Raw genomic sequence first — 25,280 nt, 5'->3', positions numbered from 1 at the left:
AGGGAGTTTTGTGACCTGAAGGAGAGGCATGACGGTTGAATCCAGAATTATAAGAACCACGAGAGAAACCAGAGTTGGAGTTGCTACGATTAAAACCACGATTGGAGCCTCGATTGGAACCACGGGTGTAGCCTCGATTGGAACCACGATTGTAGTTTCGGTTAGAATTATACCGAAAAGAATTCTGAAGTGGTGATGCTCCAGGAGTCTGAGCAGCAAGAGCTTGTGATGGTGTGGGAAGTAGAGGCGGTTGGCCTTGCACAGAGAAGGCATGAAAAGGCTCAGAGGAAGAGATTTTCTTACGACGCTCCATGGATAACTCCTTAGTGAGCAACATGCCATGTAATTCATCCAAAGAAGTAGACGAAAGGCGAAGTAAGATAGAATCAGTAAACGATTCAAAATCATCAGAGAGACCAGCAAGAGTTGCAGCAATGAGATCACGATCAATGAGAGATACACCAGCAGCAGTGAGAGAATCGGAGATCTCCTTGATTTGTTGAAGATAGTCAGACATGGACTGAGAACCTTTCTGAATATTTTGAAGCTTCGAACGCAATTGATGAATGTGTGCATCCGAGACACCACCAAAACGCTGCTCAAGTTTGAGCCAGAGATCACGAGCGGAAGAGACACCGACTGTGAACGGAATGATTTCCTCAGAGAGCGTTGAATTGAACCAGATCAGCAGATTCTGATCTTTCTCATACCATTGCTCAAAAGCAGGATTAAGAGAGCGATCAGGAAGAAAGGGAGATGGACAAGGCTCAGTGCCATCAACAATCCCAAGGAGCTTGTAGCGACGAAGAATCGGAGCAAACAAAGCACGCCATGGCAGATAATTGGATCGCCGGAGCTTGATCGGAACCATGCTGCCAATGTTCTGGATCGTGAGAGAATTATACATTTGAGAGGAATTGAGATTTGGGGAAGAAGAATTAGGGTTTGAAGAATTAGGGTTAGGAGGAGGCACCGACTCAATTGGAGATGAGGATGCAGAGGGAGACGCCATTAAGATTCAAGAAAAAGAAGTCGAGAACCTGAATCGGAGTAGAAGAACAACACAATCAATGTCACCGGAGAAGAAGATCAGAGAGGAGCAGAAGAAAATGGCAGGATCGAAGAAGCCGTGAGGCGATTTGGCGATGGTACCATGTAGAATTCACAGTTTCTAAATATCTCTCTTATATTAATTCTTTGTTAAAAGTTACAATGGTATGACAGTGTATATATAGACAATATACTGCCCTTACAATTACAATTATACCCTTGTCTAATCTGTCTATTTACATAAGAAACCTAACAAACTTTAACAAACATCTAACTAATTTTACTTGATCCTTTAGTGGTATCACCAGTCACGTAGTGCAACATGAGAAAGTTATTAAAATGTACAAACTTTCACAATAACAACAAAGCCTTATTCTACTAAGTAGGGTCAGCTATATGAATTATAAAACGTCACTGCGCTCGGTTTTGTGCCATGTCTTTTGTAAGATCCAAGTAGTCCAAGTATTTTCTTAGAGTCTCTTTTCGAGTCTTCCAATGTCATTATCTACCCCTTTGGCCCTAAGCATTTGTCTCGTAATCATATCTTATAACCAAAACGTCTGTATATCTTTGTTTCATATGTTCAAACCACTTCAACCGAAAATAAATGATTTAGTTCCGCAATAAATTTTCTTCCAAGACACTATCTGTTTTTAAATTTTAGTAGTGTTTATTAATACATGTAAAATGATTTAGTTCCACAATAAATAATTTACACGAAGTGAGTTTATTGTTTATCATAACATCTCATACTTCCATAAAAATTGGCACATAACAATGCATTATTAGTTCAAAACTTCACGAGGCGGTGAAACCGGTTTCGCGCAAGTTATCTGAGACACATATTTGACTTTTAGCTCTTTAAAATTGAAAAATATTTCTTACGTGGCAAAACCGCAACGTTTGCCTATAAATAGAGAGTAGAGACCGCCCTTGTCTTCCCCCGCAGGAAATATAGCGTGTTTTGTAGACCAATCATACGATTCAGCAGCGCGCCTTCTCACTCCCAGGTACGATCTTTCCTTCTCCCTCCTCAATCTCCGATCTAGGATTCGTAATTTTAGGGTTTATTTACTTCAATTCTCACATAATTCTAAGCTGCTGTCAAATTTGAGGTCTTCTTTCTTCCTTCATCGTTTCTTAATTTCCCTTTTTCTGACTTCAATTTTGTTTCTTTCACTGTAATTTTTCTAGGGTTTTTGGCCCCCTTTTAGAATTTTTCTTTTCTATTTCATATATTGTGAAATTTGGAATTTGGGTAGCATGTTTTCTGCTGTAAAATTTCGTTCTTGATACAATTAACAACAAACACTTTTCTTTCAATTCCAATGGTTTTTAGGGATTAATGTCGTCGGAAACCCCGTAGTCGCTTTCTCCTTGTACTTTTCATGCATTTGAATTTCGCAGTATTGCGATAATTTTTTTACACGAAATAGTTTAAAACCTCTCTATGCGCACTCGGCACTCCGCTGCACACAAAGGGTTTATGTAATTGTTGATTGGATCATATTCTCTAAAATGATGGTAGGGATTGCACCATCTATCTCTGTGGGGAGCTCAGGTGAACTGGTGGCTGTATGTTTTTGTTAGCATCTTGTATGCGAACTGACGGGTTAAATTATAACAACAGGACAGAATTTTTTTTGAGAAATGGGCAAGAGAAAGGCCAAGGCAAAGCCTGCAGCTAGGAAGCGAACGGACAAGCTGGATACAGTTTTCTGTTGCCCTTTCTGCAACCATGGGAGCAGCGTTGAGTGTCGCATGTAAGTTTTTATTTAATCTGTTTTTTGCTCATGTTTTGGTGTATATAACTTTTTAGGAAGCATTGAGTTCCGCTGGTTCTTGTATGTTCTATGGTACTGCTGATGAATGTGGTTTTGTCACTTACATATGAGAATTGTGGTCTGTCATATATGGTGCGAGAAATTGGTCTTTGCTGTTGGGGATAATGGGTCACTGTATTTCATTTCCTTTTCCAGTTTTGAATTTCATTTACAATCTAGCATCTGATTGGGTAGTGTACTTGCACATGTATTTTTCTCTCATTTTGTCTTGAATTGAAATTAAGTAAGTTATTTGGTTTCAGTGACATGAAAAACTTGATTGGCGAGGCTATCTGTTGCATTTGCCAAGAGAATTTCAGCACAACCGTCACAGGTATGTCAAATACTTTACTCTCGTCTTAATTTACTATTGAGGCGTAGTGTTAGTATAACAGGATGGAGAGATCATTATTACACATAAATCTCAGATGTAGGAGATGTAGGGAGGTTTAGGTAAATCATTCAAAATGGAAATATGTTTCTGAACAGACTTGTGAATATTTTGATCACAAGGTATGGATTGTAATGGTATATGGACAGAAAAAGGACGGCATTAGGAAATTTGTGGATAACTTGATTAAAATTTTTGTTTCGAATGTCTATCAACCTCAAATTGGTAAACTGGATAGGAACTTCCTCTAGGTTGTAGGAAAAAGTGGTGGATTTGGTATTAACTCGCTACTTTGTTTAGATACTTCTCTTGTTTTTCATATAGGGACTGCCACATCCATATGTATTCGTAATTATTGATATATTTTTTGTTTGTTTTTTTTCAGCTTTGACTGAACCAATAGACATGTAAGTAGAAGTTCATATGAATATGCTCTTATTATTTTCCGGCTGGTGGGTTTATTAAAACATAGTTTCTCTTTTCCTTTACCTGTGTTCTTTGACCATAAAATTTTCGATTACAGATACAGCGAATGGATAGATGAATGTGAGAGGGTGAACACTGTCGATGATGACGGAGCTTAGGTGGAAAGTTCAGTCGTATTGTAAAGGAAAGAGAGCGCTGGAAGGTTCTGTGCCCTTGTGTCCAATTAAGTACTAACGAACCTTATTCGTGCTGTTTATTGAGTGAGCATATATAAATACATGTACTGTAACATAACCTTAACGTTATGCGATAATGGAATAAATAAGATATCGCGTTGCTGTCCGTTTGCTTCAATTTACCTGTTGGTGGTGGTTCTTTCAGCTAGTGTTTGTGCTTTTCCGGTAAGGGTTGATGTGGATGATTAGTCACTTATCTGTCTGGTAATTTCACGCTGCTGTGCGTGGCTTGCCAGTGTGATTGCTTACCTCCCATGTATTCTTCTAAGGCCATGTTTACTTTTTAAGGAATGGGGGTATGAAGTATTGGTCCGGTTAGGTTTAATATAATCGACGTTTTTGATATGGTCCGGTTTGGTTCACCAGTTCATCGAACCGCTAAACGGAATTGTAAATAGTACGGTTTTAGATAAGAAACTAATGATACTCCCTTATATGTTTCATGGGTGGCGCTATTCATGTTTTTTTTTTTTTTTTTATATCTTTTATACTCCTTTTAATTTCCACCATTGAGTTGTATGGAGTGCAAAGAATCAACGGAATTAACATAGGGCGTGTAGAAGGTAAAATTGGTATGTGAATAGCACCATCCTATTTGATTTTATTAAGGTTCTAAAAGACGTTAGGCATTAGTCGTTAGTCGGGCGACGGGTTGGGATCTAGCATCTAGGCGCTTAGGCAGATTAGGCAGATTTAAGTAAATATATCATATTTCATGTAAATAAGCGTATGCATATACTTAAAAAATATATAATTTCATCATAAATTACAAAATAGAATGCATATATATTATGAAGTATTGGAACACAAAGAAAACATGTGAAATAAGGATATAATGTGTGTTCATTTAAGTATGCAACAAGTATCTTACAATTTATTGGAAAAAAATAAATGTAAAATGGAAGTTATCTATTTTCTGTCTAAATAAGTTGCGGCCTAGGCGGGTGTCTAGGCAGGTCTGGGCAGGTTAGACGGCCGCCTCAGCAGATCTAGGCGTCGTTTTTTAATTTTTAAACGCCTTTCATTAATTGGGGCGGTAGCCAGCCACCTAGCGTCTAGGTGGTACTAGGCAATGATTTTTAGAATAGTGGATTTTATACACAAATATTAGAGTTCGTTTTTCTTCCATTTCTTTCTTTTACTGCCTTTTAAAGAAAGTAATCCTAAGGATGGGATCCTTACCATAAGGGTCCATTTTGAATAGATTTCTAAATACAAGGATATCTAGAAATAAAAGGTAAAAATTGTAAAATTGTAAAAGACACATTTTGGCTTATTGGTTTTTTGCAAAAGTAGCAATTTTTCTCCCATGAAAGTACATCTTCATGATAAAAAATGAACGACTAAGATTAAAATAAAAAATTTAATAATTATGAAGTTAAATCTAACGCTTAAAGGACTCGTATGTAGCAACATGAAAATGACATCCCAAAACTAGTTAAAAAGCTAAAAGCCTTGCCCCCAAATTTTGGTTTTATTTGGGCTTCAAAAGCACGGATTTGGATCCTCTCCGAGGCAATTGGTCGGGATTCTCCTGACCGATGTCTGTGGGTCATTGAATTTTTATCCAACGGCTACAAACATGGAGCTCTCTAAAAGTTATAATAATTGTAGCCGTTGGATAAAAATCTAACAGCCCACAAACACCGATCAAAAGGATCCGACCAATTGCGTCGGAGAGGATCCAAATCCCAAAAGCACATCCCAAACCAAAAACCCACCTGCTCTCTCTCTCTCTCTCTCTAAATTTCGGTGGTAACGTTTGTTTCCTTTCCCAGAATTTGCGAGTATAAATTGTTGCGATTTGTCTGTTCCCTCACACTCACATAACGCACTTTTCGAAAACCCACCTCTCCTGTCCTCGTCTCCAACTTCCCTTTTGCTTCTTCTGCACAAAATAAACATATCAATTGAAGTTTCTCCTTTGCTCGTTGGAGTTCCAGGCGTAGAGAGAGCTGCTATGGGTCGGCCTCCGAGCAACGGAGGCCCTGCCTTCCGCTTCGTCCAGTCCGAGGTACCTTCTCTTCTCCTTCTTCTTCCTCTTGTTCTTCAATTTTGTTCATCTTTTGACGATTTTGTTGATTAGGATTGTTGTTTGTGTTTGGGAATCTGCTACATTTCGAAATTAGAGGTGGAGTTCTTGTTGGGTTTTCGTAGGTTTTTTATTCTCATGTTTGCGCGTGTGCTGAATTTTGTATTGGAGTTGGATTTTGGAAAGTGGGGGTTTCGAAATTTTGTATGTGTAAGTAGAAAATGTCAAATTTCGAACTCAGAGTCGTGATTCTTAAATGGGTCTGTTAGATTTCAGGGGTTTTTTCCCCGAGCTTTTGGGTTGTGCTTTTGATTCCTGTTTAGGTTTTTTTTTGTGATGGTACCACAGTTTTTTCTTGAAAAAATTTAAAATTTTTGAATGTTTAGAATTCCGTTGATCGATCTTCTGTTTCTTGAAAATGTTGTTAAAACTCTGTTTGATAAGCTTTTCGTGGTGTAATTCATATGGATCGGATGGTTTGTCTTGCTGGTCTGTTGTAAATAATGCCTTTGTGTAGTCAGTTTGTTGTTGGATTTGGCGGGCTCTTTCTGTGCGCATTCCCCGTGGTATAGATACTTAACAAAAGTATGTAAAATGGAATAGGCCTGGCTTCTGAAATCCTGCATCTTTTCACGACTTTATTGCTGTTTCACTAAAAGCACAGGTGGAAACTGAAAGCACCCCTTGATGATCGCCTTTGCATTTGAGGGGTTTGGGATTGAACATTTAGAGTACATCTGAAATAAACCTTTTGTACCTTTTTTTATTTCTAACATTTAGCTCTCTTCTCAATATCAAATTGGAATCTGGTAATGGTATGTGCATGGTAGGACCATAAAGTCCAGTTTGGATTGTAGACCCGTTATTGGTTGTTAATTTACCCTAATGAGAGCTCTGTATTAGTTAAAAACTTAAAATGCATCCATATTTGCATAAAATTGTCCTTGGATGTCAATTCTGTTGAACAGATAATCATATTTTTCCTCCACACAATCAAATGTTTAAATACTTTAAAATCAGTTGATGGAATCACAACATAAGCAATGTAGGTATACAAGTAATTATTCATAAGAAATGGAGAAGTTCCACGAAGGAAATTTTCACTTTTTAACTGGTCCTACCTCTTATATACGCATATTGCATATCCATATTCCATATGCATATATGATTGGATTCTGACATTTTTAACTACTAGCCTCCATGTACGTGCTCCAGTGCGCAAAAAGCTTCCTTTAATGTCTTTGTCCATGTGTTCGAAGGCTTTCTTTATTGTCTTTTTCTATGCACGCTGCGCGCGTCTTATTAGTGACTTTTTACGTGTTTTGTGTAGAACTTTTTTCGTGCTATATTGAAAGAAAGAATAATGCCAACGAAAATAGAATGAATGCATCTAAGATGGAATAATGAGAAATATAAAAACATATAAAGAAACAAAATTATATTGTGAGTGCATGAAAGTGAATCTGAATGCTTTGCAGGACATGTTTATAAATTAAATGGAACTAATATGGAATGCACAATAAACGACTTGAACCGCCAAATGAAGTCAAAGACTTTGTACCCTTTTTCATGTTTCATACTGGATTTAATTTTTTAAAATGGTGGTGCACTGGTGCTTGATCTTAGTCTTGTAGTAAAGCTTGTTGCTGAAAGTTAAGGCAACAAATTAAAAAATTGAAAAGCAAACATGGAGATTAAAGAAACGAACTTCCTCCCAGTGGGTTATTGGTTGCAGTGCACACTTATCAGGAGCTGTTGGGTAATTGCATATAATACCTAGTGGGTTGTGGTACATTGTTATTTTTTCTCTTTTTCTTCCCACACAAAAACCATTCTTCAGAGGATTATTATGGATGATTACTGAATAATTTTTCTTTAAGGTAGTTGCTATTTTAAACCTTAATGACAGCATGTACGAATTGGTCATAATTAGGTTACGGAGATGGAAGCTATTCTGCAACAATACAATAACACAATGCCATCACGTGAAGTGCTTATGGCCCTTGCAGATAAGTTCAGGTGTGCCTTGTTTCAGAATTTGAATAGATTATGTTCTTCTAAGCTTAAAAAAATATGAGACATTTTTCTTTGGTGTAGTGAATCACCAGAGCGGAAGGGCAAGATTACAGTACAAATGAAACAAGTATGAAATTTTTTCCATTTTTCTGTAAAGGAATCTCATTTATTCTGCTTGTACTTTCGAACCAGCTTTATAGGGTTTGAAATTGATATGAAAAAACATTTTAACTTTATTTCTAATTTGCAATCTTCATATATTTATAGGTTTGGAATTGGTTCCAAAATAGGCGATATGCTATTAGGGCAAAATCAAGCAAGGTTCTTGGGAAGTTAGATGTGTCACCTATGTCTCGTGATGATTCGGCTGCAGCGAGAAATGTTCCTCAAGGCCCTCAGCAGATTGCTGCTCCTATACATGCTCCTCCTGGTACGGTGGAACCTACTCTATTTTTAGTTTCATATTCTTTCTCATTTTCCTTTGTTGAGGGCTTACTTTTCTGGGGTTATTATATGCTCATGTCACTTGTCTGATCGTGTGTTGGTTATCCTATATTAAGGGTGTTTACTTGAATTTGTTTCTTTAATCATCTGTATGTGCCATAATATCTTGGACTTCCTTGTCGCATAGATTTGTGGTCAATTAACATCATTGAAGCTTAATGTTCTAGAAATATGTTAAACCGTATATCCTAATAAGACCATCTTTTGGTCTTTAAGTATATAAGATGCTTCTGATATAACTTACTATAATCATTTACGTTAACTGGTGTACATTTGAGTGCATTTATGTACATTCATGAATTGCCAAGGAGGGATGTCGTAATGGAGGAGACGACTTTTATTTTAGGTATTTCTTATTAGTCCAAGTCACTCAGAAAAAGATTTACAGTCAAATTCTGATCAAGGGAGGTTCAGTTTGTAGGTTTTAGAAAATCGATAGCCTAACGTTTTTTACCATTGATAAGAGAAATTTCTCTCCGTACAAATGGTGTCTATCTACTTCTATGAAAGCAAAAGAGAAGAATAGTAGTACTGCTGCAGGTTCTTCTACAGATACATGAATTGTGAATAGGTAATAGCCAATAAGAGGGCATTTTCTTTCAACTTCAGTTCTGTATGAGTCGTATTGTGACACATGAGATGGCCGACACATTATCAACTCTCCAAATGGTTTGGATAATATCATATTATCTTTTTATAGCCCAGGATTAAACGCAGAGAATAGAAGGACCCTTTTTTCACTATTAAACGCAGAGAATTTAGAATGACGCCTTGAGTGTCATTCTATTATTTGTTGTTATCCAATTATTCTTGGCCACATCAGAAGTAACATAGACAATAGAATCCCATTTTAAACATTGCTTAACATAGACAATAGTAGACAATAGAAACAGAAGCTGTAGAGGGTGTTACTTTGTACGCCCGTTTTTATCTATCTCTTCAGCATACCTCGGATCTTTCTTGCCCTTATTTTCATTTATTGACCAGTTCCAGGCTCAGGAAAGGGTGTTACTGAAAATGCTATCCATGAGTTTGAAGCTAAATCTGGGAGGGATGGTGCATGGTTAGTATCTCTTTCCTTTATTTTAACGAGTTCCAGTTACTGGCTTGTTAGTGTTTCTCTCCTTCCAATAATATAATTTTTTTTGTCAACAATGATTATCGTTTTTTCAGTAATTGGACTCATAACTGAATTATCATTAGTCTTAGGATTTCATTGTCTTTTGTGCTCAGGTATGATGTTGCTAACTTTTTAGCTCATAGAAATTTGGAGACTGGTAATCCGGTAATTTTCTAAGCTCAGATTCCCTTCATGTACCGCAAGTTGTTAAAAAGGACCCAATTATAGATTTTTATTATAAATTTCTCTTTTTACTATAGTTCCTTATTTTTATTAGAAAACCCATTATAGTTTTTTATTATCCTCAAACATTTGCTTGAACTGAAATTGAACTGGTCTTCGATCCCAACTAATACTATGACATATGTTGTAAAATGAATCTTGCTGGCCGTTTCAGGAAGTTCTGGTTCGGTTTGCTGGGTTTGGACCAGAGGAGGATGAGTGGGTTAACGTACGAAAGCATGTCAGGCAGCGCTCTCTCCCGTGTGAATCATCAGAATGTGTTGCAGTTCTCCCCGGAGATCTCATACTATGCTTTCAGGTGGCATTCATATTTAATGTCTTTGAAAGAACCATGTTAGATCAATGGTTACAAGAAGTTCATTGGCAGAAATTAAAAGTTGAGAGAAGTTATTTCTGATCAGTTCTTGGGAATTGTATGTATTTGAATTTTTCAGGAAGGTAAAGAGCAGGCCTTGTACTTTGATGCCCATGTCCTTGATGCTCAAAGACGACGACATGATGTAAGAGGATGTCGATGTAGGTTTCTAGTGCGCTATGTTCATGATCAGTCCGAGGTATAAAACTGCCTGTGTATTTTGTTATGATTTTGTTTTCCGCGTGTTTCAGTCTCTCTTATTTTATTTCCTCGTGTTACTGCCGGGAATTCTTTTTAAAGTGGTGTTATACATAAATCCAGCTTAGGTGTTGACACAAGCAGCCTGCAAAAGCTATGTGCTCCCTTAAATCAAAGTTGAATTTAAAATTTGAAAGAAAATTATACGTTATCTTGACATGCTCTTATGATGAATATTATCTTTTAAATTCTTTCTGAGGGTGTGTCCTTTTGACCACAAAACAATTTTGTCAAAAACGGGACACTACTAGCCCCGAAAAGCAAGGGAAAATTTTCGTTTTCACTTAATATATGGGGCCATATTGGCATTAAATCCTTCTCCTGCCGTTCATTCCTTAACAATTACTGATTACCGTAACCTTTTGTTTTTTGTTCTTAACATTCACTGTGCCAGGAAATTGTTCCATTGAGAAAGGTCTGCCGTCGGCCTGAAACAGATTACAGGTTGCAGCAACTGCATGCTGTGAACGAGGCAATATCAGCAGAGCGGAAAAGTATGGAGCATTTTATGGTTTCTGCTACTTCCGGCGAAATGATGCAAAACCAGCAGAATGCAGAAGCAGCGCATGTGCCCCCAACTTTTCATGTTGCTGCTTCTTTACCCACCCAAGCTACAACTCCAGAATTGAGAACTGAAATCAGCACGGTTGTTAGTGCAGGGAATTCTAATGCCCCCGTAAGTAGTACTGTAGTCACAAGCGTGCCGGCTACAGTCGCCGCTCCCGGTGGCTCGGTCTCAGCCGTGCCAAAAGGAAATTAGTAGGTTGCTTTTGACAAAATTGTCAGCCCCTTGGTGTCAACACAATTTTCATCAATGTGTGAACTGAGTATGAGCGTCCCCTGTATACTAATTCTGAATGACAAGACTAGTTGAAAAGTGTTGTGAGAGATTTTATAATTTCAATTGTAGCCTTCAGTTGTTCAATCAAAAAGCTTTCAGTTAATTATTTTGGGAAATTTCAATTCCTCTAAGCTTTTAATTTGGTTTTGAGCCTCACTCAAATTTCAATTCGTACCAATGTCCTTCCGGCGTCAATTGTTGTAACTTTTCGTTAGTTTCACGTGTAAGTCACGTGACGTTACTAATGGTTATAAGCCACTTTTAGCTTGAGTCTGCGCAAAATTCGTCTCCAGCCAAAGCAATCCTCGTGACGGGTCAGAACATGTGCATCTTAAGCTAAAATAGAAAGATTTAACCTTGCATAGGTGGAAATGAAAAAAATTTAGCCATACGTTATTGTTTAAATATTAATTTTTGAAGGGCTAAAACATAGTTAAGGATTACGTTTAGCTTTTCATGATCGGAAATGACCTAATGTAGATTAGTATAAAATTTGCTTAAACTAACAAACATAAATATTGCCGGTGATTTGTAACTTAGTTAGTTAAAAGCATTCGCCTTTGCACTCAAAATTTCGTTTTCGAATCTCCCTGCTCGTAATTTGATGAATTTAGTATGAATTATCACATGTATGTCAAAAACCAAACAGAAATATTGAAAAAAAAGTAATGAAAAATTAGCAAAAATACTAATCCGAAAGCCCAAGCAAATGTGGTCCCTGCAAAATCCAACAAAGCAAAGGCGCCACCACGCAGTGTGGAACATAACGACCGAACCCCCTCTCCTTCTCTGCGGACCGAAACACAGACACGTCTCTCTCTCTCTCTCACCGAGATTCACTTCCCACGCTTCCTTGTCTCTAAAACCCTTAAATCTCTCTCTCTCTCTCTCTGATGCACTGAGCTTTTGGGATTCGATCGCAAAGGAACAATGCGAATTCTTAAGTCGCGCAGCTTCAGAGCCTCAGTCTCCGGCTCCAATCACCACCTCAAGGTAGGGTTCCGGCGCTTCGTCACCAGCTGCAGAGCCGTGGTGCTGCCGCGCTTCGGCGGGCCGGAGGTTCTGGAGCTCCGGCCCAATGTCGAAGTCCCTGATCTCAAACCCCATGAGGTCCTCGTCCGCGCTCGTGCCGCCTCCGTCAATCCCCTCGATACCAGAGTGAGTCAAATTTCACCTCTTTCTTCGATCGATCCCTTTGTTGCATTTCCATGCTCTGTTTGGTTGCCGAGAAAGTAAGGGTAATCAATTGTTTGACTTTCAGCTCATTTTCTCCATTTGTTCTTCAAATTCCAACAATAACTTGAGCTAAATTTGTGGCAATCCAATTGTATATGTATCTATATATATATATATATATATAATTTGTTAGTAATTCAGCTGCTTATAATGCAATGATGCTTCTAAGGCTAGTAGTGGATTGTGTTCATTTTCTGCTACAAAGTCTACATTTTGTGTTTTTTACTGATCTTAGATGTTTGTAGTTATTTTCTGTTGTAGTGACCAGATATAAATTAATTTTCAAACCCATACATCATTTTTTTTCGTGTTCCATCGATTTAATTTTGTTAAAGCACGAATTTTAGTTCTTTAATGTCTTAAAATTTTTGCCAATAATTTTTTCTTACATTTTCTCTTTTGCTATTGTGACAACCAGTCCATTGATAATTTGAACCCTCTGATTCAACTCTCCTAAAGTTATTTGATATTACTTTTGTCATACGCCTGAGGTTGCAGATCACTAGTACAGTTATATTCTGCAATAAGATTATCTTTGTATTCAGTGCTCTGTTTTTTTATTTTTTTTCAGATACGATCTGGCTATGGTCGTTCCTTATATGGACCTCTTTTACCTATTATTTTGGGTCGTGATATTAGCGGTGAAGTTGCAGCTACGGGAGATTCAGTTCGAGGATTGAGTGTGGGACAAGAAGTTTTTGGTGCATTGCATCCTACTGCTGTAAGGGGTACTTATTCTGACTATGCAATTCTATCAGAAGAGGAACTTGCACCAAAACCATCATCAGTTACACATGTGGTAAATATTCTTGTACTTGGTTTCTACCAAAGAACTGTAAAATGTTACTCGTGGAGACCTTTTGGATTTTATTGATTTGGTTTCTCTCTATGTGTTCTATTATTCTTCATGCTGTCAAATTTATTATTACGCAAAAAGTTTGTTCTTTCGGTTTTGTTATTTGATTAACTTGTGAAAAATTAGCTTTGAAAGGTTCACTAGCTTCAAAACCCAGTGAAGGGCAAGAGAACAAACATTCAAATTTGAATTTTCCGCCTTGCACAGCAGAAATAGAAGTAGAAACAAACAGTTTTCTTAGCTTAGATTCGTTAGATGAACTGAAGTAGAAACTACCTGATATGGAACTCAAGAGTTATTCAAGCTTAATCATTAAGCAGCACGTTGCTTCATGAACATGGAAAGATAGCATTAAGAGGAAACATCAAATTCTTGTAGGTTAACTAGGGTATGGAAAGGGGAGGGTGCATATTAGACATGGAGAATATTGAATTGTAGGGGTTTTTGAAAACTTTTTGTTCTGTTTCTACTTCCATTGTTATCTTGTCTTAGAAAATATTGAAAGTGACTTATAGAGTTATAGGTGTTGAAATTCCATGCAAGATGCAATGTCAACATACTATGTTATCAATTCTTCTCATGAGGTGATATATATTGTTATGTTCACGAGAGTTTTAATATTTCACATTCTGTTAACTGCCTTCTAACAATGCAATTTGGCCTTATGTTATTCTGTGTGATTCTAGGAAGCAAGTGCCATTCCTTTTGCTGCTCTGACTGCTTGGCGTGCTCTCATAAGTACTGCTAGGATAGCTGAGGGGTATGTTAATATATCTCATATATTAACTTCCTTCCTTTGACATTTCATGAATTCTTCTATTAAAACTGTTGTCAGCAGATTCTTCCATTTTTTGGGTTACAAAGCCATTGTCATTTTGACATGGGTTAGTGATTGTTTTAATCTTCTCTTTTTCACCCTTTTTCTAGTTAACAGTATGAGAGAAGATTGTCTTTGTCTGGATGTTACTTTCCATAATGTGTTTCACTTTACTAGAGATGATGAACTTTTTTGTCCAAATTTTTACTATCTTTCATGCATTTTTAGGTAAAATGGGGTAAAAGAAAGTATGACATTTATTTTCGAGTTGCTGTGTCTTTGCTAAACATGGATTGAGAGGCAGCTTAATCTTTTTTATTAGTTTTTTTTTTTTTTGGCTTTGGTTTGAGCTGGATAGTTGTACTTGTACTGTTGATAGTTGCAATGGTCGAAGGTGGTGATAATATGATTATTGCATCTTGTCTCAGTGGAAGCTGTCATTAACAGTTTTGCATCCTTTTGTTACTGCATCTTATCTCTACAGCCAAAGGCTGTTAGTTGTGGGTGGTGGAGGAGCTGTAGGTTTGGCTGCAATTCAGATTTCAGTAGCCAGAGGCTGCCATGTTACAACTACCTGTGGAAAGAAAAGTATAGATCGAGTATTGGCAGCTGGTGCTGAGCAGGCTGTTGACTATACTGCTGAGGTGATGATGTAATCAACTATTACCTAGCTTTCATTTCATCTCATAAGCTGAGTGAAACTCATGTAATAGTTTGTTTCATATGGGTGTTAAAACCAAGAATGATTTCTTTCTTGAGTTAACATGTTTAATTTACAGAACATTGAATTCACAATAAGGGGGAAGTTTGATGCTGTATTGGATACCATTGGCGGGCCAGAGACCGAAAGAATATGCATAAACTTTTTAAAGAGAGGTGGGCACTACATGACACTTCAGGTAGGAGATGGGAACTGTTAGCATTACTTCTCTCATAGGGACCTTTGATGTTTCCTTTCAGAATTTTTCCACAGATGCTCATAAGGATTGTTATCCTTGTTTTATTGTAGGGTGACGCAGCATCTTTGAGTGATAGGTATGGAATAGCTATTGGGCTTCCTGTTGCTACAGCTGCTTTACTGAAGAAACAGATTAAGTACCGGTATTCTCACGGAATAGGTAAATCCAACATTTCTTTTGAGACATGTTTCATCATGCTGCACACTTTAAGCCCATTATTTGTAGAGTGACATCTGATGCCCTAAACGCATGTTATGATATTACCCTTTATCAGGCCTAAGTGTATGTTTGCAGTCTGTCTGTATAGCTGTTTTAGGTTATACATTTAAAGTTCTTGCATTTGGACAATAGGTTTTTATTCATTAAAGTTAGCAAAAGGAACCCGTAGAAACATATGGAAGCTGTCGAAGGTATCTTTAGGTTGTCATTTACACAGGTTGTGTTTTTTTCTGTTGATGATGTAGAGTACTGGTGGACTTATATGAGAGCCGACTCAGAAGGGTTAGATGAGATCCGAAGGCTGTCTGAAACCGGAAAGTTGAATATACCAGTGGAGAAAACGTTTCCCATCACTCAAGTGATAGAGGCTCACGAGGCAAAGGAGAAGAAGCAGATCCACGGGAAAATAGTGCTCGAATTTGACTGAAGAAAATTACACTAGCCTGTACTGGTTTTGCCCCTACACTTTTGCCATTTACCACTCTATTTGCCTTTAGCATCTTTCTTGGTTACACTCATACCATTTGTTTGGAGCATCCTAGGCCTTCTCCATACAATAAAAGCTGGAAGTTGTACAGGAGTTGCAAGTTTTAGTTGAAAGTTTTTATATATCCATGTACTTTGAAGTCATTAGCCTTTTCCTCAAAATCGTTAGTCGATAGCTTACGTTAAACATACTGCTTTTTTTTTTTGGTGAAAATAGGGAAGGATTGGGCGAGATTAGTTTGTCGTCAACATATCGGTTTAAAGAGACGTGCAATGTTTCATTGTGATTGCAAACTTTTGCTCAATGCGACTGGAAAACAGTACCAATAAAATGAAATCAATTTTCTACATATCATTATATGTTTCAAGGTGCAATGGTACATGCTTTGTACCAATTAATTAGTCCTTCTTTCCCTATGATGCAGAAAAATATAGAACCATTAAGCCACGCTTGGTGACTAGGATTGAATTTTATCGGAGAATTCATTATATGTATTTTATCGGAGAATTCATTATATGTTGAAGGTAGAAATAGACGTCAACTTTAAATTTTGTTTAAGTTGGAGGTAGAAGATGAATTAGTTATCAAGAAAGCCTAGACCTACCATTTTGTAGAGAATTAGAAGAGAGAGTTTTTTCATGACTATCCCATCTATTTCATTTATCGTGGACAAAACGATTACTTTAACATACATTGAACCAAATGAGTTGTCCAACACAATCCAATCCTAGGCACCAAACATGGCTTTATATTAACGAGTTAGGACTAGGGCATGTATGTAATAGGATGCCTTTCAACGTAACTAAAAGTTAAAACAAACCCAACAGAAAGACGGTGGTTTCTGCCTCCTTACAACTGAGTTCAATCTCCATCCTGTACATTAAAGTAGTTTTGAATATCGCGTTATCCAAATTGCATAAATCAGATAATCTATTTTTGAATTTTTACTTTTTGGGGAGAAATAGAACAAGTGAAGGCCACTAACACTGCCCATAAATCTATTTCTGACTTCCCTTTTTTTTTTTTGGGTATAATAAATTTAGGATAGTGTTGTTCACACCCATTATTACCTCACACACACCCTTATTAATTTATGGCCGTGATCTTTTTCAAGTATTCAATCCGACGGCCGAAAATTGAGAGGGATGTGTGAAAATTAAGAAGGCATGCGTGGATAGCATTACCCTAAATCTATTACCTATTTGTGAATTGGTCAAAAATATAAGAAGAGTCTTCTTCTTAACCTAAGTTACCATTGACTTGCCAGAGAAGCAGTTTTTTACCTTCCATCCCGCTAATCATTCTCTTATCTCGCACTCTTTCTTGCTCGTCAAGCATCCAAAATATTTTACACACCCAATAATCTTATACGCACACACGCATTACAAATCATTGAATCAGGGAGAGAGAGAGGGAGAAGAATGTTTCCATTGTTTAAGCTTGGAACACTAGCCGTACGAACTATTTCGAAACCCATCGCGAATAGGCTCAAAGCCGAGGCCGGTTTGCACCCGAGGTTCCGCGAGTACATCATCGGCCTCGCCCAGGTACGTCTACTCTCTGTTTCCCGCTGTCTTGTAGATGTAATTGCTTTTTAATTCGAGCGATAGTCTAATTTAATTCTAAACTAAATTACGGGAAGGAAAATTCAAACTTGGGTTCAAAAGAGGAGTACTACTGTAGCCTAATTTACATGTAGTTGATAGATATTTGCTAGAAGCTCGAGTTTTTAAGCGGGTTCTTCCTTTTTGGTTGGGGACTTTTGTCAAACACCTCAAATCAATTGATGTATTTTGTTAGTATTTGATGTCAATTTTCACCAATGGTCAAGGATCAGCCAAACATAACTAGCAAGAAGATCACATAGTTTTCGTTCTTCCAACAATTTTCTTCTGTATTTATAAAGTTTATGCACCTTTAAATCGAACAACTGAGTTCGAGGACCAAATTAAAACCCGGTTCCTAAGTTCAGTGACTAATGCTCTAATTTACATTGAATTTCGAAGGCCCTCAGAATTCAATATATGGATTCCCATGGATGGTGGCACTTCAACTTTTGTGTTCTTTATCCAATCTATTTCTTGTTTTAAACTGATGTATAATGCAGTAACCCCTGCTACTGTAATCAGGCGAACTATCGTTTCACAACGAATCTCCAAAGACGTCTATATGGACGCGCAATAGATGTTGTGATCCGTCCTCTGGATGAAGCAAAAGCTGTTGGAGCTGCTGCTGAGTTTCTTGGGGAACTTGTTATCTTCTCGGTAACTAGCTGCCGCATTACCTATATGCTTTTTCAGTGTCTCTAGGTTTCAGAATTGCGTCACCGTTGAGGAAGGAAAACCTGTATGGTATGCAGGTTCAGAGATATAAACTTCATGTTTGCTCTTATCTTCTGCATTGATATATATTTGATGACATCTTATTTGTTTTTGTAATTAGATTTTTCATATAGGCCACTAGAAACTAATCACAAACGTAAGATTTGCGGCTGCTTTGTTTACTTATAGGTTGCAGGACTCGCTGTTATCTATGAGGTGAACAGAAGTGCTAGATCAGAAGCTAGGAAGGAGGAACAGCGCAAGCAAGAAATAGAGGTAACCCACAAGCCTTTCTCTACTTCTTTTCGGAGGGAGGCTTTGGTTCTTGGATTCAGTTTGCGATTTCTTGAAAGGAACGTATATGTAATGCCACAAAAAAGAGGAAAAATATGAGTACCAAGTATAATAGAGGCAGTTCCAATGGGTTTAGAAGCGCTAGGCGAACTATAGTTCGAGTTTTACTTGTAAACCATGCATTTTTCTTAATGTGACTTCTTTCTGCAACATGAAGTTCAAGACCGTCGGCCTTTGCTCGCCTTGCCCTCGGGTCGGCCCTAAGCCTTAAGTAGTTTGCGGTTGAACAAGAGCTGTCGAAAACTACTAAAAGATGACCCCTTAGGATTTAGCCGTTTGATTTCATGTGATCATCGACTTTTTAATAAAAATCTTCCCTACTTGGTGAAATTTAGAGCACAAGTTGCAGGCTTGCAGCTGTTGTCTGAGTCAACATTCAACCGCAGGGAAGTGATTTTCGTGATCTCTTTTCTGCCGTACACTCATTCCTTCCGTTCTAGCCTTCTGATTAAACATATCAAAGGAGAATCAACGGACAAACAACGAGAGAACTGCGTAATAAGAAGAAACCGAGAGTCTGAAAAATTACTATCCTAATTATCTCTCTCTATCTGCTAAGTTAGAAAGATCATGAGTAACTATTATTCTTTACATTTTGAAAATATAGGGACTGAAGAAAAGGGGGACAGATATAGAAAAAGAAGTGCAATGTCTAAAGGTCAAACTGCAGGAGATGGAGCAACTGGTCCAGGGAAGAAGCTGGCTAGATTTCTTTAAGTTATGGCACGCCCAAGCAATGTTACAAGACCAAAAGCCAGCAATGTCCTGTGATTTCCTCCATACTGATGCTGCTTCCAAGCTATGAATGATGTACAGAAATGGAAATTTCGTATTTGTCTTGGGACTCAGCTGTGCCCTGGCCGGAACGTGTTTTGTGTTCCTTGGAACGTGTGCAGGACATGAGTTTAGCCAAAATAGTTAAAAGGAAACTAATGAAAAGAGTTTGAAAACTTTGAGTTTAAATGATAAGGACAAAATAAAGGGTAAAGTGAATAGTACCAGGTTTGACTTTTTAGTGTAAAAATGTGGTTTTTCGTTAAAGTGAACAGTACCGTGGATTTTTCGTTAAAACTTTCAATAGTTCAAGCAATGTCTTCGGCCCAAGTTCGAATATTTCTCCTCCATGATTTGGATGAATTTAGGCAATTTTCATATCGTTTGTTCCAAATTAAAATGAAAATTATACTATATACCGAAACTTATAATTGTTAGATCTTGACCAATGTTAGCGGCTAAAATATCAAGCGTATAGTTGTCATAATGTGAAACCAAAATACGAATAAGAGATCTACTTACATGGGACGTGACGTAATGATAATAGTATATTTGTGTTATGAAAGTTCATCTCCCACTATATGGAAGTCTTGGCTTTCATCGGGACATTACGAGTGCTATTAAAAATGTGAATATATTCTCAACTGTATGCAAGTTTTGATCACACGGCCGGCTTCTCCAAGGTATGAATGGCCCTGCAAGCTTAGATTTTGAGCTTCCAAGAGTTTAAACCTGAAACCTAAGTGAGAAATCTGCGTTGGTCGATCGTAAATGACAAAATTTAAATATCAATATTCAAGCAATTACTCACTATCCTAATGAAACAGTGCCATATCACATATGGGCGAGTCTGATAGTACTAACGGTAAGGGTATGGATGACCTATATCCATAGGGAACCGAGACCCTACCCCTTAACTATAGGGAGAGTGCATATTGGCGAATTTAGGATTCGAACCTTGAGGTGTTTCAGTATTAAGAGTTCAAGTTTTTTAGATAGAAACAGAGTGCGAAACGCATAAAAAGAATTTCAGTTTAAATGCTAAGGCATTTATTTGAACACTAGGAGGGCTTGTTGGCGTAAGCAAAACCATGTTGCGCACATGTCAATAGATATAGACATATGCCGAAGTAATCTGACGGATGATATCAAAAGATTTTGTCAAGTGACGTCGATACAACCTATCGAAACATGCCTAGCAGACATTACATCAAACACTTGATGAACATAAAAAAAAAAAAAATTGTACCGAACATTCGAAGAACCTTTAGAAGACTTTCACATGTTTATTCTGACATTCCGAGTGATTTTAAGACCATCTTGGTTCTAATGTACAACCACATTTAGCGCAGGTACAGGCTAGAGCCATGGACCACCTGACCTGGTATTGAAGGTAGGTTAACATAGTAACATGTTCATTAATCATCTTGGGTCCAAACATGTATTGAAAACCTCAAAGACCAAGCTTTAATTTGTTCGATTACAGTTGTCCTCACCTGACTTTAGGGCTTAAATTAAGAAATAATTAAGTCGTAATCTGCTTTTGATACTGGTTTTGTCTGCTTCTGGTACTGCTAATAGTAATGGTCAAACCAAACTCCTCCATTTGAAGAAACCATGACCAACTTAATCATATGACTCATGCTTTTGCTTCTTTGATTCTGTGAGGCTTTGTTGGCAGCTTGGCCTTTTTATATTTTAGATTCTTTGCCTGCCTATGAGAGAAGGAAAATTGTTGCAGCAATTGTCTGTTGAAGAAGCTACACTATCATATTGAGACTCATCCAAGAGGCACATGCCATGTTAACTCAACACAATATATATGTATGCACTAACACAATGCCACGACTTTTAGTTAATGTTTGATATAAAAGTGTTGATGCACAAAATCAGCGAAGACTTTGGTACAACAGAAAGTGTCAGGTTTTGTGACCTTCGCTTGGTTGCTTGGTTGCTTCAGTCACTAGTGAGGATAAGTACATAAATGAATAGAGACAGAGAAGCAAACACAGGATGTACGTGGTTCACCCAGATTGGCTACGTCCACGGAGTAGAGGAGTTCTTATTAGTAGTGAAGGGCTTACACAAGTACAAAGGATCAAGCTCTCAATTTAGTGAGTTCTTGTGAATGATTTAACACAAAATGGCATTAGGCAATATTGTGGGGGAATGACCCCTATTTATAGAAAAACTTGTAGCTTTGTCACATTGACATGTGTTATGTTATGATTGGTTCTTGATGTCGACACGTGCTGCGCTCTGATTGGCTTCTAATCTTGACACGTGTCGAGTAGTGATTGGCCTCCTGGTCGGAGGGGAACTCTTCTGGGTCCTTGACAGTATAGCGTTGGCCGGTGCTCGGTAGTTTCGGGATTGGTCAAGTATGGTACAAACAGTGCTCCCCTAAGTTCCCGAGTGAGGGAAACTCCTCGGTTGGGGACTTGCAAGATCCAATCCCTTGAGTAATCACGAAACTTCTAAGTACCGAAGTGTGGTCTGATCTTCATCTGCCCTTCTCTGGAAGTACCTTTCCTCCATCCGGGAATGGTGTACTTAGCTGATGTTGACGCACAAGGTAATGTATCAATTTCACTTGAAGCTTAGTTGTAGTTTCGGGCTTAGTCAAGTGTGATACAAACCCTATAGTAGGAGTCCCCCAAGTCGCCGAGCTAGGAGATCTGCCGAAAGAGGTGACAGACAAGGTAAGCAGTCAAACTTCCAAGTAAGCAACCCAGGATCAGAGGTTTGACGTCGGCTTCCGGTTGATTGTTCTCATTCTCCTTGTCTCTCATTCAACTGCCAGGATAAGGAGAAGCAAATGGATAAGAGATGATATGAGATACTTTTGCTTTTGAAGAAGTAACTTTCCACAGGCTTATTCTTGAACTGTGCTGGAGGGTTTTCTGGTGCCCTTCAGAGTATAAGGCCGACTCAAAAATTTGAGGGTCAAAACAAGTCCATCAAATCTAGAGTACGTTCGACCTTGATGATATGGGATACTTTTACTGTTGACGGAATAATGAATGTGGTATGGAAAGGTGTCGTGCTGTAGTGATCTGTTTCAGCTCACCGTTGAACCTTCTGCTTCAATCTTTTGCATGGCAGAAGTGGTGCGCAACCTTTGCATTTAAATGGTCCTTCAGAACATTCCTTCATAGTGACTCATCCACGCTTGGCAGCTTCAGTGTAAAGAGCCAATATCTGATCAACTGTCATGAGGTATTTGCCGGTGGAATTCTTGACCTTGACAACAGTTGAGGATGAGTACTCGAGAGCAATGCTAAGTAAGCAACCAGGCAAAGGCTCCAGGCAGTCAGTTCCAAATTGGAGGTTTGATTTCAGGTTCCGACTGACTGCTCTCTTTCTCCTTGTCCTGCAGGTGTGGACAAGGACAAAGACAAAGACAGGGAGAAAGCATGATATGGGATACTCTTGCTTTCGACCCTGATGATATGAGATACTCTTGTTCTTGGTGTGGCTTATTTGCTGAGGTATTATCGGGGGGAAATAAAGCTGAGTATTTCGAGAGGTTATGTTGAGGGTGCCTTTTCGAATGTGAGAAAGGGTTGAGCATTTTTGCAGGTTTGCCTGTCCGTTGAGGAGGGAGGTCAATGTATATAGGGATTTCCCAATAACAAGTAGTAATGCTATTCCTTTACCCTTCTTGGTCACAGCAATGTAGTGGGAGCTGCCAGCTTCACGTGTTTTAATTTTGTCAGAGCACTTTGAAAAAGTGGTATGTGGTATCTGGAAAGCTGATGTTACGTGTGAAGATTACAGACAAGCTTTATCTAAGGAAATCTGGCTCTCGAAGTTCTGAGAGTTGTGCCTCTTCGGTTTTCGAACAAGCAATCCCGTCGAGGATCTGACTCTCGAGATTCGGAAAGCGGTGCTACTCCGGTTTTTTAGAAAGTAATTATGTTGGGAGTCTTTTCTCGAATGTGAGTAAAGGTTGGACGTTCTTGCCAACCTGTCTTGCCGCAAAACCCGGAGGTCGACACACATAGGGACTTTCCAGTTGTCAAGCAGTGGTGCTGTTCCTTTACCCTTATGGGTAATAGTAGGGTAGCTGGAACTTCAAAATTCTCGTGCCTAAACTTTGTCAGAGATCTTTGACAAAGTTATATGTGGTACCCGAGGAGTTGATGGTGCATATGGAGAGCGGTGATTGAACAGTAAGATTCACGTGCTTTCTACTTCACCAGAAATCTTCGACAGATTGCCCGTAATTTCCGCAAAGCTGAGTGTGCATGTGACAGGTGCTGACGAGGCTGAAAAAGCAGGTGCTTCTTCGATTTCTGAGATCGGCCCTCGTGGTCTCTGAGCAGCCCAGCTTTTGAGAAAGCAAACGCCTCTTCGATTTCTGAGATCGGCCCTCGTGGTCTCTGAGCAGCCCAGCTTTTGAGAAAGCAAACGCCTCTTCGATTTCTGAAGCTCCGTCGAGTGCAGATTTTTATAGAGGCTGGCATTAAGTTCCACAGCACACTTGAATCTCTACCAGTAGAAGCTCATTTCTTGCACTTCTAAGATCTTGATTTGTCTGACCTCTTCCTTCTTCAACACATTTGAAAATGTCTGGACCCTCCGACCGTCGTTTTGACTTGAACCTTGGAAAAGAGACAGCCACGCCTTCTCCAGACAACATATGGCGCCCATCCTTCATATCCCCTACCGGTCCTCTTACCGTTGGGGATTCTGTGATGAAGAATGATATGACCGCTGCGGTGGTGGCCAGGAACCTTCTCACTCCCAAAGATAACAGACTACTTTCCAAACGGTCTGATGAGTTGGCTGTTAAGGACTCTTTGGCTCTTAGTGTTCAGTGTGCAGGTTCTGTGTCTAATATGGCCCAACGCCTATTTGCTAGAACCCGCCAAGTTGAATCATTGGCTGCTGAAGTGATGAGTCTCAAACAGGATATTATAGGGCTCAAGCATGAGAATAAGCAGTTGCACCGGCTCGCCCATGACTATGCTACAAACATGAAGAGGAAGCTTGACCAGATGAAGGAATCTGATGGTAAGGTTTTACTTGATCATCAGCGGTTTGTGGGTTTGTTCCAAAGGCATTTATTGCCTTCGTCCTCTAGGGTTGTACCTGGTAATGAAGCTTCAAATGATGAACCTCCAATGCCTCCTCCTTCTGGGGTTTTGTCAAGTACTGAGGCTCCGGATAACCACCCTCCGGTGCTTTCTCTTTCTGGGGCTCTACCGACTGCTGAGACTTCCCCTAAGCAACCTTTGTGAAGGCTCCCTTTTGTTTGTTTATTTTGACTCATGTATATGTACATATTTGTGGCTTATCGAAAATATTAATAAATAAGCTTTGCTTCATTTCAACATATTGTGTTAAATACACCAAAGCCTTCTTCATAAAGTTCTTTGAATTTTTGCTTTTGTTGAAACCTGTATTGTTGAAGCTTTGTGAGTGAAGCATGTAGTTTGAGGTAGTGTTCCCTTAATTTCCCGAGTGAGGAAAACTTCTCGGTTGGAGACTTGAAAAATCCAAGTCACTGAGTAGTCACGAACTTTTGAGTACCAAGGCGTAGTAGCATATGGTGGGAGTCCCCCAAGTCTCTAGTCGAGGGAGTTGACGAATGAGGTGTCTTGCTAATAGTCCATGTCGTAAGTACCAAAACTCCTGATATGTCTTTGCCTCGGCGGAGGCATGGTTATAAGCCTGCGCCATCACCTCAGAGTAAGTCTTCCAAGTATTGGCATTGATCATGTATTTAAAGAAACAATCACGTAGGCCTGCCGTGAAGGCTTTGAGGGCAGTCTTGTCGTCTGCCTCGGCACACCGGGAGTATTCATGGCTGAAGCGGCCAGCATACATACGTAATGACTCGTCTGGCTTCTGGCGGATAGTGTACAAGTCATCTGCAGAGTGCAAGCGATCGGTTTGGAAAATGTGTTGGGAAACAAATAGTTTCCTCAATTCCTCAAATGAGTCTACCGTCTCA

The 25,280-nt window shown here is 38.7% G+C and overlaps 4 protein-coding genes across 7 annotated transcripts; all 4 read left to right on the top strand.

Annotated features, from left to right (window-relative positions):
- Positions 1 to 1,926: 1,926 nt before the first annotated feature.
- LOC103448729 (transcription elongation factor 1 homolog) lies at positions 1,927 to 4,044 on the top strand. The gene is made up of 5 exons (XM_008387999.3): positions 1,927 to 2,060; positions 2,681 to 2,813; positions 3,137 to 3,207; positions 3,650 to 3,671; positions 3,788 to 4,044. The coding sequence occupies exons 2-5, from the start codon at positions 2,701 to 2,703 to the stop codon at positions 3,846 to 3,848; spliced, it is 267 nt and encodes an 88-aa protein (XP_008386221.1). The 5' UTR covers positions 1,927 to 2,060; positions 2,681 to 2,700; the 3' UTR covers positions 3,849 to 4,044.
- A 1,562-nt stretch (positions 4,045 to 5,606) lies between these two features.
- LOC103448728 (protein SAWADEE HOMEODOMAIN HOMOLOG 2) lies at positions 5,607 to 11,401 on the top strand. 4 transcript variants are annotated; one of them, XM_008387997.4, is made up of 9 exons: positions 5,607 to 5,940; positions 7,892 to 7,977; positions 8,056 to 8,101; positions 8,242 to 8,404; positions 9,466 to 9,541; positions 9,712 to 9,763; positions 9,996 to 10,139; positions 10,276 to 10,395; positions 10,849 to 11,401. In XM_008387997.4, exons 1-9 carry the CDS (start codon positions 5,887 to 5,889, stop codon positions 11,212 to 11,214), a joined length of 1,107 nt encoding a protein of 368 aa, XP_008386219.1. In that variant the 5' UTR covers positions 5,607 to 5,886; the 3' UTR covers positions 11,215 to 11,401. The 4 variants fall into 4 exon arrangements, with proteins under 4 accessions (XP_008386219.1, XP_017191474.1, XP_070664761.1 ...); XM_017335985.3 differs by having other exon boundaries at positions 5,654 to 5,940; positions 10,837 to 11,401; XM_070808660.1 differs by having other exon boundaries at positions 5,663 to 5,940; positions 9,472 to 9,541.
- Positions 11,402 to 12,027: 626 nt separating this feature from the next.
- Positions 12,028 to 16,012, top strand: LOC103448727 (uncharacterized). Its single transcript, XM_008387996.4, has 7 exons — positions 12,028 to 12,453; positions 13,103 to 13,330; positions 14,074 to 14,147; positions 14,689 to 14,848; positions 14,984 to 15,103; positions 15,214 to 15,322; positions 15,628 to 16,012. The coding sequence occupies exons 1-7, from the start codon at positions 12,226 to 12,228 to the stop codon at positions 15,807 to 15,809; spliced, it is 1,101 nt and encodes a 366-aa protein (XP_008386218.1). The 5' UTR covers positions 12,028 to 12,225; the 3' UTR covers positions 15,810 to 16,012.
- A 1,123-nt stretch (positions 16,013 to 17,135) lies between these two features.
- On the top strand, positions 17,136 to 19,638 carry LOC103448850 (uncharacterized). The gene is made up of 4 exons (XM_008388112.4): positions 17,136 to 17,416; positions 17,999 to 18,133; positions 18,380 to 18,466; positions 19,152 to 19,638. Exons 1-4 carry the CDS (start codon positions 17,291 to 17,293, stop codon positions 19,347 to 19,349), a joined length of 546 nt encoding a protein of 181 aa, XP_008386334.2. The 5' UTR covers positions 17,136 to 17,290; the 3' UTR covers positions 19,350 to 19,638.
- Positions 19,639 to 25,280: the final 5,642 nt, after the last annotated feature.

Source organism: Malus domestica, chromosome 11 (genome assembly GCF_042453785.1).
Source record: "Malus domestica chromosome 11, GDT2T_hap1".
NCBI classification, from domain to species: Eukaryota; Viridiplantae; Streptophyta; class Magnoliopsida; order Rosales; family Rosaceae; genus Malus; species Malus domestica.
Note: the sequence above shows the minus strand (reverse complement) of the source record. Positions and strands in the feature narration are given on the sequence as shown.